The following is a 20,458-nucleotide window of genomic DNA, read 5'->3' on the forward strand; positions in this document are numbered from 1 at the left end:
ACTGCTCAGAGCTCCGGTACGAAACTGTAGAAAAACCTGAGTGTCTCTGGATTAAGTTTAGAAGTGTGTGCAACAAGAGTGATGTAGTGGTGGGAGTCTGCTATAGACCACCGGACCAGGGGGATGAGGTAGATGAGGCTTTCTTCCGGCAGCTCACGGAAGCTACTAGATCGCATGCCCTGATTCTCATGGGTGACTTTAATTTTCCTGATATCTGCTGGGAGAGCAATACTGCGGTGCATAGACAATCCAGGAAGTTTTTGGAAAGCGTAGGGGACAATTTCCTGGTGCAAGTGCTAGAGGAGCCAACTAGGGGGGGCGCTTTTCTTGACCTGCTGCTCACAAACCGGGTAGAATTAGTGGGGGAAGCAAAAGTGGATGGGAATCTGGGAGGCAGTGACCATGAGTTGGTTGAGTTCAGGATCCTGACGCAGGGAAGAAAGGTAAGCAGCAGGATACGGACCCTGGACTTCAGGAAAGCAGACTTCGACTCCCTCAGGGAACGGATGGCCAGGATCCCCTGGGGGACTAACTTGAAGGGGAAAGGAGTCCAGGAGAGCTGGCTGTATTTCAAGGAATCCCTGTTGAGGTTACAGGGACAAACCATCCCAATGAGTCGAAAGAATAGTAAATATGGCAGGCGACCAGCTTGGCTTAACGGTGAAATCCTAGCGGATCTTAAACATAAAAAAGAAGCTTACAAGAAGTGGAAGGTTGGACATATGACCAGGGAAGAGTATAAAAATATTGCTCGGGCATGTAGGAATGAAATCAGGAGGGCCAAATCGCACCTGGAGCTGCAGCTAGCGAGAGATGTCAAGAGTAACAAGAAGGGTTTCTTCAGGTATGTTGGCAACAAGAAGAAAGCCAAGGAAAGTGTGGGCCCCTTACTGAATGAGGGAGGCAACCTAGTGACAGAGGATGTGGAAAAAGCTAATGTACTCAATGCTTTTTTTGCCTCTGTTTTCACTAACAAGGTCAGCTCCCAGACTGCTACGCTGGGCATCACAAAATGGGGAAGAGATGGCCAGCCCTCTGTGGAGATAGAGGTGGTTAGGGACTATTTAGAAAAGCTGGACGTGCACAAGTCCATGGGGCCGGACGAGTTGCATCCGAGAGTGCTGAAGGAATTGGCGGATGTGATTGCAGAGCCTTTGGCCATTATCTTTGAAAACTCGTGGCGAACCGGGGAAGTCCCGGATGACTGGAAAAAGGCTAATGTAGTGCCAATCTTTAAAAAAGGGAAGAAGGAGGATCCTGGGAACTACAGGCCAGTCAGCCTCACCTCAGTCCCTGGAAAAATCATGGAGCAGGTCCTCAAAGAATCAATCTTGAAGTACTTGCATGAGAGGAAAGTGATCAGGAACAGCCAGCATGGATTCACCAAGGGAAGGTCATGCCTGACTAATCTAATCGCCTTTTATGATGAGATTACTGGTTCTGTGGATGAAGGGAAAGCAGTGGATGTATTGTTTCTTGACTTTAGCAAAGCTTTTGACATGGTCTCCCACAGTATTCTTGTCAGCAAGTTAAGGAAGTATGGGCTGGATGAATGCACTATAGGGTGGGTAGAAAGCTGGCTAGATTGTGGGGCTCAACGGGTAGTGATCAATGGCTCCATGTCTAGTTGGCAGCCGGTGTCAAGTGGAGTGCCCCAGGGGTCGGTCCTGGGGCCGGTTTTGTTCAATATCTTCATAAATGATCTGGAGGATGGTGTGGATTGCACTCTCAGCAAATTTGTGGACGATACTAAACTGGGAGGAGTGGTAGATACGCTGGAGGGGAGGGATAGGATACAGAAGGACCTAGACAAATTGGAGGATTGGGCCAAAAGAAATCTGATGAGGTTCAATAAGGATAAGTGCAGGGTCCTGCACTTAGGACGGAAGAATCCAATGCACCGCTACAGACTAGGGACCGAATGGCTAGGCAGCAGTTCTGCGGAAAAGGACCTAGGGGTGACAGTGGACGAGAAGCTGGATATGAGTCAGCAGTGTGCCCTTGTTGCCAAGAAGGCCAATGGCATTTTGGGATGTATACGTAGGGGCATAGCGAGCAGATCGAGGGACGTGATCGTCCCCCTCTATTCGACATTGGTGAGGCCTCATCTGGAGTACTGTGTCCAGTTTTGGGCCCCACACTACAAGAAGGATGTGGATAAATTGGAGAGAGTCCAGCGAAGGGCAACAAAAATGATTAGGGGTCTAGAACACATGACTTATGAGGAGAGGCTGAGGGAGCTGGGATTGTTTAGCCTGCAGAAGAGAAGAATGAGGGGGGATTTGATAGCTGCTTTCAACTACCTGAAAGGGGGTTCCAAAGAGGATGGCTCTAGACTGTTCTCAATGGTAGCAGATGACAGAACGAGGAGTAATGGCCTCAAGTTGCATTGGGGGAGGTTTAGATTGGATATTAGGAAAAACTTTTTCACTAAGAGGGTGGTGAAACACTGGAATGCGTTGCCTAGGGAGGTGGTGGAATCTCCTTCCTTGGAAGTTTTTAAGGTCAGGCTTGACAAAGCCCTGGCTGGGATGATTTAACTGGGAATTGGTCCTGCTTCGAGCAGGGGGTTGGACTAGATGACCTTCAGGGGTCTCTTCCAACCCTGATATTCTATGATTCTATGATTCTATGATTCTATACCCTTCACCAGCCCCCAGCCATCCCTCTCATTAGTGACAGATGTGTCGGATCTGGGATGGGGGGCACATTTGAGAGACCCCAGGACACAAGGCCTCTGGTCTCAGGTGGACCTCGCTCTGCATATCAGTGTCAGAGAACTGAGAGCAGTGCACCTGGCGTGCCAGGCTTTCAGAATCTATATATCAGGGAGATGTGTGTCAGTCCTCACGGACAACACCACGACAATGTTCTATATCAACAAACAGGGGGGTGCACACTCCTCTCCCCTGTACCAAGAAGCCCTTATGCTGTGGGACTTCTGTGTAGAGCACTTGATACACCTGCAAGCATGATATCTCCCTGGGATACAGAATGAGCTGGCGCACAGTCTCAGCTGCTCTTTTCACGGCCACAAGTGGTCCCTCCGGCTGAACATAGTGAGCTCAATCTTCCATCTCTGGGGCTTTCCCCATACAGACCTGTTCACCAAACGACGCAACAGGAACTGTCAGCTATTTTGCTCCTTCCTGAATCACAGCCCAGGCTCCACTGCGGATGCGTTCCTACTTCCATGGGGAGGCTGTCTCCTATATGCGTTACTGCCGGTTTCTTTAGTTCACAAGGTGCTTCTCAAGATCCACAGGGACTGAGCCCTAGTGATATTGATAGCCCCAGCATGGCCATGCCAGCTCTAGTTCATATTGCTCCTAGAAATGTCCGTGGCAACTCCGGTCACCCTACCACTTCTCCAGGACCTAATCACGCAGGATCACGGCCACCTCTGGCACCCAAACCTCGAGTCGCTCCACCTCACAGTGTGGAAGCTCCATAGCTGAACGCGGTGGAGCTGTCCTGCTCTGATCAAGTCAGGCAAGTTCTCCTGGGCAGTAGAAAGCCCTCCACAAGGGTGACGTACCTTGCCACGTGGAAGAGGTTCTCCGTCCGGTAGGAGCCGCACCATCAGTCGCCGCCGCTCGCTGCAGTGCTATTTATACTGGACTACCTCCTGCATCTGAAGCAACAGGCACTGTCAACGTCATCAATAAGGTCCACTTGGCCACCATCTCCACCTTCCATCGGGGCGCAGACAGCTACTCAGTCTTCGCGAACCCGATGGTCAGCCATTTCCTTAAAGGTCTCGACAGACTCTACTCGCAAGTGCAACAGCCTATACCGGCTTGGGACATTAAGCTAGTCCTTTCCAGACTTACAGGTCCACCATTTGAACCACTGGCGACATGCTTCCTGCTTTATCTGTCATACAAGGTGGCGTTTCTAGTGGCGATAACCTCAGCTAGAAGAGTGTCGGAGCTCAGGGCCCTTACATCAGAGCCCCCTTACACAGTATTCCATAAGGACAAGGTTCAGCTCAGGCCTCACCTGGCTTTTCTTCCTAAGGTTGTCTCCCAGTTTCACATCAACCAGGACATCTTCCTCCCAGTATTCTATCCTAAGCCACATTCCAGTGGCAGAGAGCAGAGGCTCCACTCATTGGATGTCTGCAGGGCGCTAGCCTTCTATATCGAGAGCGAAGCCATTCCAAAAGTCTGTCCAGTTATTCGTAGCAGTGGCAGATAGAATGAAAGGCCTCCCTGTCTCATCACAACGTATCTTGTCGTGGATCCTGTCATGCATTCAGGAGTGTTACGACTTGGCGCACTCCACCAGGGCTCAGGCCTCCTCAGCAGCACTCACCTTCTCCTAACTGTTGTTCTTCAAGATGTGTTGTTCATGTCCATTCCAATAGCCACCCTCCTACCCCTCTGTCAGAGCAGCCAGCAAGAAGAAACTGAGGGGTGGGGAGTCAGCAGGGCCCTATATTGGGCGCCATGAAGGCGTGACTCCAGGGGGAGCCCAGACTGACCCTAAGGACGCTGCTAAGGGAAAAATCTTACGGCTGGCTTGCATGCGGCGCGCGTACATCTGATTGGAATGGATATGAACAACACATCTTGAAGAACAACAGTTACGAGAAGGTGAGTGCCCGTTTTTTCCCTGATGGTCACCCTCCCCATCATTATTAGATGGACCTTTGGTCTTGACCCAGTATGGCAGTTCTTATGTATGTTTTCAAGTATCCCCTCCCTTTTCTATGGAGCCTTGTTCGTGGCTCTTGATATGAAGGACACATATTTCCATATCGACATCCACGCTACTCGTCACAAGTTCCTCCGCCTCATGAAAGATCGCTCTCACTACCAGTTCCAGGTCCTCCCTTTCAGGATCGTTACCACCCCCCATGTCTTCACAAAGGTCTTCGCTGTTGTGTCAGCTCACATGCACCACTTGTGTCACGTGGTGTTTCCATACCTGGACAATTGGCTCCTGGTGGTGTCCTCCCAGCCCCGCCTCCTTACCATTATTTGGACCTTGTGTGCCCTTTTTAGCACCCTAGGTATTTGTATAGAGGAAAAGTTGATCCTCACCCCTACCCACTCCCTCACCTTTATAGGTGCTCCCCTGGACTCTGTTGTGACTTATGTGTTCCTTCCCTTGGACCACTTCCCTGTTCTCACCACCCTCATCACACAGATCTGCTGCCGCCCGCGCACACACATCTGTCACTGCCTATCCCTTCTAGGGCATATGGCAGCCTCCACCTCCGTTACCCCATACGCCCATCTCCATGTGCCCTACCTTCAGATGTTGCTCCGCTCCGTCTAAAACCTGCAGTCCGACCACCTCAGCAAATGGGTCCTCATTCCCCAGTCATTTCTCACTTCTCTCACCTGGTGGTGCAACCGTCCATGGTCTTAGCCTGCAACCGTCCATGGTCTTAGCCTGTGTCCCTTTCACACTTCCCATGCCCCACCTTACCTTCACAATGGATGCCTCACTCATCAGTCCTCTGGTCACCCAAGGAGGCACAGATACACAGGGCCGGCTCTAGGCACCAGCAAAACAAGCAGGTGCTTGGGGCAGCACATTTCTGGGGTGGCATTTTGGCACCAGCCATGCCGCCCCTAGAAATGTGCCCCCGCCACCCCAGCTCGCCTCCGCCTGCTCCCCTGAGCACGCCGCTGCCTCTCCGCTTCTCCCCCCTCCCTCCCAGGCTTGCCACGTGAAACAGCTGTTTCGTGTGGCAAGCCTGGGAGGGAGGGAGGAGAAGCCGAGTGGCGGCGCGCTCAGGGGAGGCGATGGTGGTGGAGTGGAGGTGAGCTGGGTTGGGGGGTTGGGGGGTTGGGGAGTGGTTCCTCTACCCCCCCCATTACTTCCTGTGCTCTCCCCGACCCTCGCTCACCTCCACTCCACCTGCTCCCCTGAACGCTGCCTCTCCCTCGCCTGAGAGGGAGCGGGGAGAAGCGGAGAGGCAGCATATTCAGGGGAGCAGGTGGAGCGGAGGTGAGCTAGGGTGGGAGGTTGTGTGGGGGAGCCGCAGGAAGCAGTGAGGGGGGGAATGCAGCACACCCAGGGGAGGAGGCAGGGCTGGGGATTTGGGGAAGGAGTTGGGAAGGGGCGGAGTTGGGGCAGAGCCGGGGGCAGGAGGGCACAAAAAAAAAGCAGGAGTGCCCAAAATTTTTTTTGCTTGGAGCTGCAAAAATCTTAGAGCCAGCCCTGCAGATACATATCAACATCCTGGAGCTGCGGGCTGTCCAGCTTGCCTGTTGGGCCTTCCTGCCCCTCCTTTGATCTCACCATGTGCAACTCATGTCCAACAACATGACAGCAGTTATCTATATCAATAAACAGGGCAGAACCTGATCCCCCCCCCTTTGTTCAGAAGCCATCCTCCTGTGAAACTTGTATCTCCGGCACAACATCACGCTGCAGGCTGTTCACCTTCCAGGTATCAGAAACTCCTTGGCAGATATGCTCAGCTGCCCCTTCCATGCCAGCCACGAGTGGGAACGTCACAACCCCACTCTCCAGTTCCTCTTCCACCTGTGGGGCACGCCGATTTGGGACTTCTTTGACACAGCAGAGAATCACAAGCTTCCCTTCTTTTGCTCCACGGGAGCCCTTGGCCCGGGCTCCCAGGGCAGTGACCGCCTCATTCCCTGGATCCCCGACTTCTGCTACACCTTCACCCCTATTCCCCAAGTCCTTTGCAAGGTGCAGCGCGATCACAGGACTCTTCTCCTCACAGCCCCGTCCTGGCCTCGCCAGTATTGCTACATGGCTCTCGTCCACCTCTCCATTCACCCTTCGAGCCATCTCCCAGACATTCCAGATCTCCTCTAGGCCATCTGCATCATCCCAACCCAGGCCCTATCTATCTTATGGCCTGGTACACCAGACCCTCGCTAGAATGCAGGATTAGGGATCCATGTGCGGTACCACGTTAACGCGGGGACTGCGTTAAAATAAATTGCAATTAAAATAATTAAATTTGGGATCCAGGTCCATGACTGTGTTATATGCGAATTTGCGCTATATAGGTGTGTGTTATAGCGAGGGTCCGGTTTATTTGGATGGGGTTTATGCGTAGACAATGTATGCTCCTCTCCTGTTCGTGGCATCCTTACCCATAGTCGCCATTCATCTACTAGGGTCTGTTACCAAGCCAAATGGCTTCATTTTACTACCTGAGTGCGGCGCTGATGGCTCCATCTGGACTCCATTTCCATTCCCGTCATTCTGTATTACCTCCTCCATCTTTGCCAGTCGGGCCTCACCCACTCCTCCTTTCACATCCATCTGGCATCGCTCAGTGCCTTTCTTCCTCCTGTGGATGGTTTCCTCTGTCTTCACTCACCCAACTACCTCCCACTTTCTTCGCAGCCTTTTCCATGCCTTCCCTGCTGTCCGGAAGTCTACTCCTTCCTGGGACCTTAACCTCATCCTCTCCACACTCACCAAGCTGCTCTTTGAACCACTCGTGACTTGCTCCCTGGCTCATCTTTCCATGAAGGTGATCTTTTTGGTCACCATCACCTCTGCGAGGAGAGTTAGCAAACTGGCGGCCATGATGGCAGACCCTCCCTTTACAGTTTTTCACAAGGACAAGGTCTCCCTCCATCTCCATCCCAAATTCCTCCCCAAGGTTGCCTCCCTGGTTCACCTCAACCAGTGCATGCGTCTCCCTACCTTCTACCCTAAACTAAGTCTCTCCCTGGGAATGTGCTTTTCACACCATAGAGGTCCACCGGGCATTGGCCTTTTACCTCCAGCACACCTGCAACTTCCAGGCCTCCCCCAGTTCTTTAGAGCTATTCCAGAGTGTTGCCACAGCTGCACCGTTTCGTCACAACAACTTTCCAAACAGATTTCTCGCTGCATTGTGGACTGCTACACACTCTCCCATAACACACTCACACACACCCCTGGAAATCGCAGCTTACTCCACAGGGGTACATGCTGCTATGTCAGCCTTCTTAGCAGATGTCCCGTGGCATGATATTTACAGAGTGGCCACCTGGGCCTCACCAAAGGCTCTTAAGCAAAATAAGCTGTCGTGGGATAAGAGGGAAGATCCTCTCATGGATCGATAACTGGTTAAAAGATAAGAAAAAAAGGGTAGGAATAAATGTTCAGTTTTTAGAATGGAGAGAGGTAAATAGTGGTGTCCCTCAGGGGTCAGTACTGGGACCAGTCCTATTCAACATATTCATAAATGATCTGTAAAGAAGGGACAAACAGTGAGGTGGCAAAATTTGCAGATCATATAAAACTACTCAAGGTAGTTAAGTCCCAGGCAGACTGCAAAGCGCTACAAAAGGATCTCTCAAAACTGGCTGACTGGGCAACAAAATGGCAGATGAAATTCAGTGTTGTTAAATGCAAAGTAATGCATATGGAAAACATAATCCCAACTATACATATAAAATGACGAGGTCTAAATTAACCATTACCACTCAAGAAAGAGATCTTGGAGTCATTATGGATAATTCTCTGAAAACATCCACTCAATGTGCAGCAGCAGTCAAAAAAGTGAACAGAATGTTGGGTATCATTAAGAAAGGGATAGATAATAAGACAGAAAATATCATATTGCCACTCTATAAATCCATGGTACGCCCACATCTTGAATACTGCATGCAGATGTGGTCACTCCATCTCAAAAAAGATATATTGGAATTGGAAAAGGTTCAGAAAAGGGCAACAAAGATGATTAGGGTTATGGAACGGCTGCCATTTGAGGAGCGATTAATAAAACTGGGACTTGTCAGCTTGGAAAAGAGACAACTAAGGGGGGCTACGATAGAGGTCTATAAAATCATGACTGGTGTGGAGAAAATAAATAAGGAAATGTTATTTACTCCTTCTCATAACACAAGAACTAGGGGTCACTAAATGAAATTAATAGGCAGCAGGTTTAAAACAAACAAAAGGAAGTATTTTTTCGCATAATGCACAGTCAACCTGTGGAACTCTTTGCCAGAGGATGTTGTGAAGGCCAAGACTGTAACAGGGTTCAAAAAAAGAACTAGATAAGTTCATGGAGGATAGGTCCATCAATGGCTATTAGTCAGGGTGAGCAGGGATGGTGTCCCTAGCCTCTGTTTGCCAGGAATAGGAGATAGGATGGATCACTTGATGATTACCTGTTCTGTTCATTTCCCCTGAGGCATCTGGTATTGGCCACTGTCAGAAGACAGGATACTGGGCTAGATGCACCATTGGTCTGACCCAGTGTGACCGTTGTTATGTTCTTAAAAACAAGAGATGTCAGGTATCTGTGTTAAGAACTGGCCTCACAAAGACACAGGAGCTTTCAACTGAGACTAAGACAAAGGAACAGAGACAAAGAAAGGAAGCAAAATGGTTCCTACAGCAGCATGGCTCAAGGGAGCCCTGATGTTGGCCAGTCTAAAATCTGTCCTAGGGCTGGTCTACAGTGAAGAGCTACACCAGCATAGCTATGTCTCTCAGAGGTGTGAAAAATCCATATTCCTGAGGGAGAGACAAAGGGCATGTCTACACTATGAAATTAGGTCGATTTTATAGAAGTCTATCTTTAGTAAGCCGTTTTATACAGTCGATCATCCGTGTCCCCACTAAGCACATTAGGTCGACGGAGTGCGTCCTCAATACCGTGGCTAGCATAGACTCAAGGAGTGGTGCACTGTGGGTAGCTATCCCACAGTCTCCACTGCCCATTGGAATTCTGGGTTAAGCTCCCAATGCCTGATGGGGCAAAAATATTGTCATGGGTGATTTTGGGTACATATCGTCAGTCTCCCCTCCCTCCCTCCTTGAAAGCAACGGCAAACAATCGTTTCGCACCTTTTTTCCTGTGTTATCCGTGCAGACACCGTAGCATGGCAAGCATGGAGCCCGCTCAGCTGCACACTGCTTTTGTGAGCATTGTAAACACTTCTCACATTATCCTCCACTATGTGCAGAGACTAGCTCGGAGCCGCCAGCACGAGGAAGATTATGAGGAGGACATGGACACAGACGTTCCTGAAAGCACGGGATGTGGCAATTGGGATATCATGGCAGCTTTGGGGCATGTTGATATAGTGGAACGCCAATTCTGGGCCTGGCAAACAAGCACAGACTGGTGGGACTGCATAGTGTTGCAGGTATGGGATGATTCCCAGTGGCTGCAAAACTTTCACATGTGTAAGGCCACTTTCATGGAACTTTGTGAGTTGCTTTCCCCCACCCTGAATCACAGGAATACCAAGATGAGACCTGCCCTGACAGTTGAGAAGCGAGTGGCAATCGCCCTGTGGAAGTGGAAGTGCATAAACTTATGTAAGTGCATAAACTTACCTAGGAAGGTGGTGGAATCTCCTTCCTTCGAGGTTTTTAAGGTCAGGCTTGGTCCTGCTTTGAGCAGGGGGTTGGACTAGATGACCTCCTGAGGTCCCTTCCAACCCTGATATTCTATGATTCTATGCAAGGAGTACTTCTCAATGGTATTGCAAGTACTGGTGGATCACAAGAGCCGTTTCACCAACATCAGTGTGGGATGGTCAGGAAAGGTGCATGACACTCACGTCTTTTGGAACTCTAGGCTGTTCGAAAAGCTGCAAGAAGGGACTTTCTTCACAGACCAGAAAATTACCGTTGGGGATGTTGAAATGCCAATAGTTATCCTTGGGACCCAGCCTACCCCTCGCTCCCATGGCTCATGAAGCCGTACACAGGCAGCCTGGACAGCAGTAAGGAGCAGTTCAACTATAGGCTGAGAAAGTGCAGAATGGTGGTAGAATGTGCCTTTGGATGTTTAAAAGGGCACTGGTGCTGTTTGCTGAGTAGGTTAGACCTCAGCGAAAGCAATATTCCCATTGTTATTGCTGCTTGCTGTGTGCTCCATAATATCTGTGAGAGTAAGGGGGAGACGTTTATGGTGAGGTGGAAGATTGAGGCAAATCACCGGGTGGCCAATTTTGAACAGCCAGACACCAGGGCAATTAGAAGAGCACACCGAGGTGCGCTGCGCATCAGAGAGGCTTTCAAAAACAGTTTCATGACTGACCAGGCTACGGTGTGACAGTTGTGTGTGTTTGTCCTTGATGCAAAGCCACCCCCTGTGGTGAATGAACTGTAAGCCAGTCCCGCCCCCTTTGACCACAGCTGGCACAGGAAATAAAGTCCCTGTTGTTCTGAATCCATTCATTCATCTCCTCCTGTGTGTTCCGATCACGCTATCTGTATGCTTTCCTGGCCTCTGCCAACGAATGCCTCCATACATTCAGCTGTGCCCTATCAGTGCGGGAGGACTGCACGAACTCTGAAAACATATCATCGCAAGTGTGTTTTTTTCACCTTCTGATCTGCTCAGGGTTGGAGTTGATACGGGGAGCATAGAAACATTTTCAGCTGAAGTGGGGGAGAAAAGGGAAAGTAGAATTTAAGAAAATGCATTTCTGAGAACAAAAGGGAGACTCTTTCACAGTGAATCAAGCAATTCACAGCAGACAACACATGTGTTTTAGGTACAAGGTCGCATTTTGCTTTTTATATTGAGCACCTGCCAGTATGGTGACACATCACACATGGCTGGGCAACAGAATTCTGTTTCCAGGCAGCCATGGTAAGCCAAAGGGTACGTGGGGTTGGCTTCTTCCGCTTTCATAACGTGTGGGAATGGTTTCAAACTGCAGCGCACCCTCCGTTCCCATAGCAACCAATGCCGGTTGGATTTGCCGTTTAAAAGGAGGGGCTGCAGTTTTGGGGTGGATGTGTAGCACACCCCTCCCCCCTGCATGGCTGTTCTCCGGGATGATCTCTTTTAGCCAAGTGCAAACAGCCCAGCATGACCGGGGTCTAATGTGCCAGGGATCACCAAGGAGGGGATTACTGTTCCCTCACAAAAAGTCCCCTGTTTCAACCAGGTGACCGTGAATGATATCACTCTCCTGAGGCTGACACAGAAAGATAAAGACCGAATGTTGCATGAACACCACCAAAACCCAGGACCATTCGTTGCCATGCTTTGTGCTGCAATGATTCCAGACTACTTGCTATTGGCTTGGCATGGTAAAGTGTCCTACCTCGGAGGACGAAATAAGGCAGCCCTCCCCAGAAACCTCTGCAAAGACTTGCAGAGTACCTCCAGGAGAGCTTCATGGAGATGTCCCTAGAGGATTCCTGCTACATCCCCAGACATATTAACAGATTTTTCCTATAGCTGTACTGGCTGCAAATGCATCCCAATTGTTCAGGGCAAATCAAACATTAAACACAATTGCTTTTAACACCTATAGTTTAGTTACAAATATGCACTCACCAGAGGTGCCTTCTCCGCCTTCAGGGTCTGGGAACAATATGCCCTGGGAGGTATTGGCTCCAGGATGATGAAACGATCCTGGGTGCTGGGGAGAACAGATTCTCCACTTACCTGCTACGCATTCTCTTCCTCCTCCTCTTCCTCATCCACAAAAACCTCCTCCATGTTGTGTGAGGCTGCCACCTTGCAGGTGTCCACAGACAGTCATGGGGTAGTGGTAGGGTCTAGGTCTCCCCCTAGAATGGCATGCAGCTGATCATAGAAGCGGCATGTCTAGGGTTCTGACCCTGAGCTACTGTTTGCCTCCTTTGTCTTTTGCTAGGCTTGCCTGAGCTCCTTAATTTTCACGCGGCACTGCTGTGTGTCCCTGGTGTAGCCTCTGTCCACCATACCCTGTGTAATTTTGGTATATATATCAGCATTTCTTCTGGTGGATTGGAGTTCTGCCTGCACAGATTCTTCTCCCCATACAGCAATCCACTCCAGTGTCTCTCGTTCGCTCCATGCTGGAGCTCGTTTGCAATTCTGGGACTGCATGGTCACCTGTTCTGCTGAGCTTGCCACGCTGACCAAACAGGAAATGTTTCAGAGTAACAGCCATGTTAGTCTGTATCCGCAAAAAGAAAAGGAATACTTGTGGCACCTTAGAGACTCAAATAAATGCTCAAATAAATTTGTTAGTCTCTAAGGTGCCACAAGTACTCCTTTTCTTCAAACAGGAAATGAAATTCAAAAGTTCCCGGTGCTTTTCCTGTGTACCTGGCTAGTGTATCAGAGTTGAAAGTGCTGTCCAGAGCGGTCACATTGGAGCACTCTGGGATAGCTCCCGGAGGCCAATACCATCAAATTGCACAGTGCTGCGTCTACATTACCCCAAATTCGACCCAGGAAAGTTGATTTTAGCACTACTCCCCTCATTGGGGAGGAGTACAGCAATCCATTTTAAGAGCCCTTTAGGTTGGCGGAACGGGGTTGGTTGTGTAGGCGCATTCCTTATAAAATCAACCTAACATGGCTAAATTAGACCTAACCTCATAGTGTAGACCAGGCCGTAGTTAAAACACCCTAATCCCCAGAGTAGAGAGTGCTAGGTTGATGGAAGAATTCTTTCATTGACCTAGCTAACACCTCTCAGGGAGGTGGATTACATACAGTGATGGAAGACCAACTCTCATCACTGTAGTAAGTGTCTACACTGAAACACTACAGTGGTGCAGCTGTGACACTAGTTTTTTAAGTCTGGACATAGCCTTATCCTTTGCTTCTCTGTGTTAACTTAAAGAACTTCCTGATGCTGTGTTCCAGGATGCAACTAGGAGTATCCCAGTTGACTAATAAACCCTAGTCTGTTTTTGAGAAGGCTGCATGGAGCTGCAGCAGATACTTGCTGAAGTGCATTGATCTCTGAAGAGGGTAAAAGTCTCCTAAAAGGAATGTGCTTTAGCCAGACTAGCTGGGCAAAGCTTAAGGTGAGAAGTGGGAGGGCTGGAGCCTGGCATCACAGTCTAGGAGACATTGAGACCATGCAGCTTATCCTTATGGAAAAGTGTAAACCCTTGGGGGTTTTGCACACTGATGGGGTCCTCCCAGGTGACTATTTACAAGCCAGGGCATAGCATGGATTCTGTGCATTAGTGACAATATGCAATGCACTAAATGTCCCCTGCCTTGTTCTGTAACAACAGTTATATTTGCTCAGCTTTTCAAAGCAGTGCAGGGGATTTGGTCATTGCTTTTAATGACTTAAAGTCCCCTGCACTGCTTTGAAAATCTCAACCATTTTAAGATTTTTCTTTCCCCGTTAATTGTTCAAATCTTTTTATATTTTCTTGCAGATATTGAAAAAGTACCTCAAGTTTTTGGCCAATTTTGAGCCTTCAGTTTTCTCCCCTTTCCTAATTTATTAATTGACTGACTTTCTCCATAGCAGTTCTTTCCCTGTTGGGAAATGGAGTGGGCTCAGGAGAGATATGGATTTTGGATAAAGACAGCACTTTAGTAAGCATTTTTGGTTAAGATCCTGACAATTTAATGCTGGTGAGGAAGCCACGTAGACATTGCTGGGACACTTTGACTCCAGGTATGTTGGAGGGTTACATGCAGATTATAAGAAATGTGGTAAGGAATTGTTGCATCTTTGTCACAGGTGATGACTGATGTGGTTGGGAACCCTGAGGAGGAGCGTAGAGCTGAATTTTATCATGAGCCCTGGTCCCAGGAGGCTGTGAGCAGATATTTCTACTGCAAGGTAAGGAGGAAATGTAACTTAGCCTGCTTGTGGCATGCATGCTGGCTAACTGGGCATGGGCAGAGTGAATCCTCCTGCCTGCTGATTGATAATGTGTGAATCTGCAGAATTGTACAGACTTATAATTTTTATTCTTTCAGATCCAACAGCGCCGGCAGGAACTGGAACAGTCTCTGGGAGTGCGTAACACATAAACTTTATTTACAGTCTCCCATTGGCATCATGAACCTAGAGCCAGTGGACGTCTAAGTGTTACTTAGCTCACTGTTACACATGGACTTGCTTAATGACTGGACAAGAATGTGCCATCAGCAACACCAGTCACAACACCAGCTTTAGCGTGACCCCTGAAAATCCTGCTAATGTGAGTGTCTCAAACCATTCCAGGCCGGAGAGGGCGCAAGATTTCTATTCCCCATAGAGGTGTCCATATTAATAAGGATTAAATGTTCATCCATCTACTTGCATCATTGAGTTTTAGTAGAAAGTTCAGACACTACACAACAAACTTATTGGACTATACCATATATTCATGGGTGGGGGGGGGGATGCTAGATGTTACAGGAGACTGTGGATGTGGAGAAACAAAGGCAGTTCTCATTCTTCATGGTTTCAGCTGTGATCTGAGAGTCTCCTATGACAACTTTCTGCACTGATAATTCCCTGAAAATGGACAAAATGTTCTACCAGCTGTGGAATCATTCAGTTACCCAAACACAGCTTCCATTCCAACTGGAACTGACCAAGGGGCTGCCCTCCCCCATGGGAGAGAAAGATTTCTGTCCATTAAGTGACAAAACATCTAAAAGGAAGAGGTACAGTCAGGCCATTCATTCTGCAAGACCTTGTCCCCTTGAGTGAAAGATGGAGTGAAGTCCGTTTCACCACACAAGCCAAGAACTCATCATGATGCTCAAATCTGCGATGCCGAGACGAATATAACTGCCTCTATGATAAGAAAACTGCCAGTGGTATCATTGGAGCCAGTAGTGGTGAGGTTGGAGCAAAAAGGAAGCATTCTGGGAAAGTGGAAATGACTTAGTGGTGCTTTGTGTTTATTACTGCTTTAGCTACAGTTAGTATTACTGGAAGGCTACAATGTAAGGTATCTGATTTCATTACCTTTGTGCTGTGCTGGCTGTAACATAAGGAACAGTGCTCAAGAGATGTTTCCTCCTGATCACTGAAGTGCTGCAGAGTCCAAGATGTGCAACTTCATAGCATGTAAGAAAATTGCAGTGACTTCTCTTCTCTGACTCCATGGATGAACCCTATGTTTCAACCACAGATGTAGAACCTATACCAGAAAAAACTTTCAGCCTCTTTATTTAATCTGTAACTGTACTTCAGGATGCTGCTGGGTTACAAGCACTATCTGCCACAGTCAAGTTCCAGCAGTAGAGATTGAGAACTCCTAGAAAAAACAACTTCCTTCGAGAAGTATAGGAGATCCAGGCTATGAAAATTACAACCTATTAAACAGCCAAGAGGCAGGGAGTAGTGGCACATGCCCACTCCTTGAACCCTGAATCTATGTTGCACCCAGGTCAGTCTGTAATAATAACCCAACATGATTCCCAGCCCAAAAAGCAGTTGCCAAAGTTGAATGAATGACATATTGATGATTGATAAATCAAACTCCTCTTCTGGGATACTCCTACTTGCATCCTTTTCTTCACTCTCATGCAAGGAAAAATAAGTTCAGGTTTGTAGTGCACTGTTCTTCTCAACAATGTAGTTTGTTTTAATATTGCTATCTCCTCCTCTGTCATCTTTGCAGGTCTTCCCTGTTGGGGAATTGTCCTCTTCTGGTGTACTCCTGAGTTTCCTTTGTCCAATTCTGGAAGGGGACATCCATGCCTCTTCATTTAACCTCTCTGCTTTTGTATACCATAGTTTTCACTCTGACCATTGTGTTCAGAGACCTGTTTGAGCATTTGAATTTGGATTGTGATGATGTACCAGTCAGTACTATCTTATAAATTCATTTGGTGTGAGACAGATCCCTGCTTTGTCCTGGATAGTGAGGCCTTTTATTGTAAATGGGGGAGCACACTCCTCAATGCTTGGGCTAAACCGTTTCAATGTTAAAACCACTCCAGTCCTGCAGTCTTAAGCTAAGGCTAGAGTGGGAATGTGAGGTTCCTGGGATGTGAAAGATATTCAGCTCTCATGTACTCCATTAACCTGACCACAGGCAAAACATTCTGAGGGGAAACAGAGTGAGTTATCTGCAACTGTGCTTCCATATTTATTAGGCTGCTGTATCAGTTGTGTGCATGCTATCCAGTGTGTAGGCTCTTTTCAGCACATGTTAAACAGAGCAGCTACATTTAGAGGATGGGTTCAGTCTCCAGTAGTAAGAAATACATAAATAATACTTGTTTGTGTGAGGAAAGGAAGAGCAAAGGCTGGGGCATAGGTATGCAGCACATAGAATCATAGAATAACAGAGTTGGAAGGGACCTCTGGAGGCCATCTAGTCCAACCCCCTGCCCAGAGCAGGACCAATCCCAACTAAATCATACCAGCCAGGGCTTTGTCAAGCCTGACCTTAAAAACTTCTAAGGAAGGGGATTCCACCACCTCCCTAGGTAACGCATTCCAGTGTTTCACCACCCTCCTAGTGAAAAAGTTTTTCCTAATATCTAACCTAAACCTCCGCCACTGCAACTTGAGACCATTACTCCTTGTCCTGTCATCTGCTATCACTGAGAATAGTCTAGATCCATCCTCTTTGGATCCACCTTTCAGGTAGTTAAAAGCAGCTATCAGATCCCCCCTCATTCTTCTCTTCCGTAGACTAAACAATCCCAGTTCATAGAATCATAGAATATCAGGGTTGGAAGGGACCTCAGGAGGTCATCTAGTCCAACCCCCTGCTCAAAGCAGGACCAATCCCCAATTAAATCATCCCAGCCAGGGCTTTTGTCAAGCCTGACCTTAAAAACTTCTAAGGAAGGAGATTCTATCACCTCCCTAGGTAACGCATTCCAGTGTTTCACCACCCTCCTAGTGAAAAAGCTTTTCCTAATATCCAACCTAAACCTCCCCCACTGCAACTTGACACCATTACTCCTTGTCCTGTCATCTTCTACCACTGAGAATAGTCTAGAACCCCATCCTCTCTGGAACCACCTCTCAGGTAGTTGAAAGCAGCTGTCAAATCCCCCCTCATTCTTCTCTTCTGCAGACTAAACAATCCCAGTTCCCTCAGCCTCTCCTCATAAGTCATGTGTTCCAGACCCCTAATCATTTTTGTTGCCCTCCGCTGGACTCTCTCCAATTTATCCACATCCTTCTTGTAGTGTGGGGCCCAAAACTGGACACAGTACTCCAGATGATGCCTCACCAATGTCGAATAGAGGGGGACGATGACGTCCCTCAATCTGCTCGCTATGCCCCTACTTATACATCCCAAAATGCCATTGGCCTTCTTGGCAACAAGGGCACACTGCTGACTCATATCCAGCTTCTCGTCCACTGTCACCCCTAGGTCCTTTTCCGCAGAACTGCTGCCTAGCCATTCGGTCCCTAGTCTGTAGCTGTGCATTGGGTTCTTCCGTCCTAAGTGCAGGACCCTGCACTTATCCTTATTGAACCTCATCAGATTTCTTTTGGCCCAATCCTCCAATTTGTCTAGGTCCCTCTGTATCCTATCCCTGTCCTCCAGCGTGTCTACCACTCCTCCCAGTTTAGTATCATCCGCAAATTTGCTGAGAGTGCAATCCACACCATCCTCCAGATCATTTATGAAGATATTGAACAAAACCAGCCCCAGGACCGACGCCTGGGGTACTCCACTTGACACCAGCTGCCAACTAGACATGAAGCCATTGATCACTACCCATAGAGCCCGACAATCTAGCCAACTTTCTACCCACCTTATAGTGCATTCATCCAGCCCATACTTCTTTAACTTGCTGACAAGAATACTGTGGGAGACCGTGTCAAAAGCTTTGCTAAAGTCAAGAAACAATACATCCACTGCTTTCCCTTCATCCACAGAACCAGTAATCTCATCATAGAAGATGATTAGATTAGTCAGGCATGACCTTCCCTTGGTGAATCCATGCTGGCTGTTCCTGATCACTTTCCTCTCATGCAAGTACTTCAAGATTGATTCTTTGAGGACCTGCTCCATTTTTTTTCTGGGGACTGAGGTGAGGCTGACTGGCCTGTAGTTCCCAGGATCCTCTTTCTTCCCTTTTTTAAAGATTGGCACTACATTAGCCTTTTTCCAGCATCCGGGACTTCCCCCGTTCGCCATGAGTTTTCAAAGATAATGGCCAATGGCTCTGCAATCACATCCGCCAATTCCTTTAGCACTCTCGGATGCAACTCGTCCGGCCCCATGGACTTGTGCACGTCCAGCTTTTCTAAATAGTCCCTAACCACTTCTTTCTCCACAGAGGGCTGGCCATCTATTCCCCATGTTGTGATGCCCAGCGCAGTAGTCTGGGAGCTGACCTTGTTCGTGAAGACAGAGGCAAAAAAAGCATTGAGTACATTAGCTTTTTCCACATCCTCTGTCACTAGGTTGCCTCCCTCATTCATTAAGGGGCCCACACTTTCCTTGGCTTTCTTCTTGTTGCCAACATACCTGAAGAAACCCTTCTTGTTACTCTTGAGATCTCTCGCTAGCGCAGCTCCAGGTGCGATTTGGCCCTCCTGATTTCATTCCTACATGCCCGAACAATATTTTTATACTCTTCCCTGGTCATATGTTCAACCTTCCACTTCTTGTAAGCTTCTTTTTTATGTTTAAGATCCACTAGGATTTCACCGTTAAGCCAAGCTGGTCGCCTGCCATATTTACTATTCTTTCGACACATCGGGATAGTTTGTCCCTGTAACCTCAACAGGGATTCCTTGAAATACAGCCAGCTCTCCTGGACACCTTTCCCCTTCATGTTAGTCCCCCAGTGGATCCTACCCATCTGTTCCCTGAGGGAGTCGAAGTCTGCTTTCCTGAAGTCCAGGGTCCGTATCCTGCTGCTTACCTTTCTTCCCTGTGTCAGGATCCTGAACTCAACCAACTCATGGTCACTGCCTCCCAGATTCCCATCCACTTTTGCTTCCCCCACTAATTCTTCCCAGTTTGTGAGCAGCAGGTCAAGGAAAGCTCCCCCCGTAGTTGGCTCCTCTAGCACTTGCACCAGGAAATTGTCCCCTACATTTTCCAAAAACTTCCTGGATTGTCTATGCACCGCTGTATTGCTCTCCCAGCAGATATCAGGAAAATTAAAGTCACCCATGAGAACCAGGGCGTGCGATCTAGTAGCTTCTGCGAGCCGCCAGAAGAAAGCCTCGTCCACCTCATCCCCCGGTCCGGTGGTCTATAGCAGACTCCCACCACTATATCACTCTTGTTGCTCACGCTTCTAAACTTAATCCAGAGACACTCAGGTTTTTCTGCAGTTTCGTACCGGAGCTCTGAGCAGTCATACTGCTCCCTTACATACAGTGCTACTCCCCCACCTTTTCTGCCCTGCCTGTCCTTCCTGAGCAGTTTATAACCATCCATGACAGTACTCCAGTCATGTGAGTTATCCCACCAAGTCTCTGTTATTCCAATCACGTCATAATTCCTTGACATCACCAGGACCTCCAGTTCTCCCTGCTTGTTTCCAGGGCTTTGTGCATTCGTATATAAGCACTTGAGATAACCTGCTGATCGCCCCTCATTCTCAGTATGAGGCAGGAGCCCTCCCCTCACAGACATTCCTGCCTGTGCTTCCTCCCGGTATCCCACTTTCCCACTTACCACAGGGCTTTGGTCTCCTTCCCCCGGTGAACCTAGTTCCCTCAGCCTCTCCTCATAAGTCATGTGTTCCAGTCCCCTAATCATTTTTGTTGCCCTTTGCTGGACTCTCTCCAATTTTTCCATATCCTTCTTGTAGTGTGGGGCCCAAAACTGGACACAGTACTCCAGATGAGGCCTCACCAATGTCGAATAGAGG

General features: G+C 48.4%; 1 protein-coding gene across 2 annotated transcripts in view; it reads left to right on the forward strand.

Moving 5' to 3' along the window:
- Window positions 1-14,689, forward strand: part of SMARCD3 (SWI/SNF related BAF chromatin remodeling complex subunit D3) — a 160,384-nt gene extending 145,695 nt beyond the window's left edge. For both annotated transcript variants that reach the window (XM_077809554.1, XM_077809555.1), the window contains exons 12-13: window positions 14,394-14,495; window positions 14,636-14,689. In XM_077809554.1, coding sequence (XP_077665680.1) covers window positions 14,394-14,495; window positions 14,636-14,689 — 156 coding nt within the window. The remainder of the gene's footprint in view (window positions 1-14,393; window positions 14,496-14,635) is intronic.
- The last annotated feature ends 5,769 nt before the right edge of the window (window positions 14,690-20,458 follow it).

The sequence above is a fragment of the Eretmochelys imbricata genome, chromosome 2 (assembly GCF_965152235.1).
Source record: "Eretmochelys imbricata isolate rEreImb1 chromosome 2, rEreImb1.hap1, whole genome shotgun sequence".
Lineage (NCBI taxonomy): Eukaryota > Metazoa > Chordata > Testudines > Cheloniidae > Eretmochelys > Eretmochelys imbricata.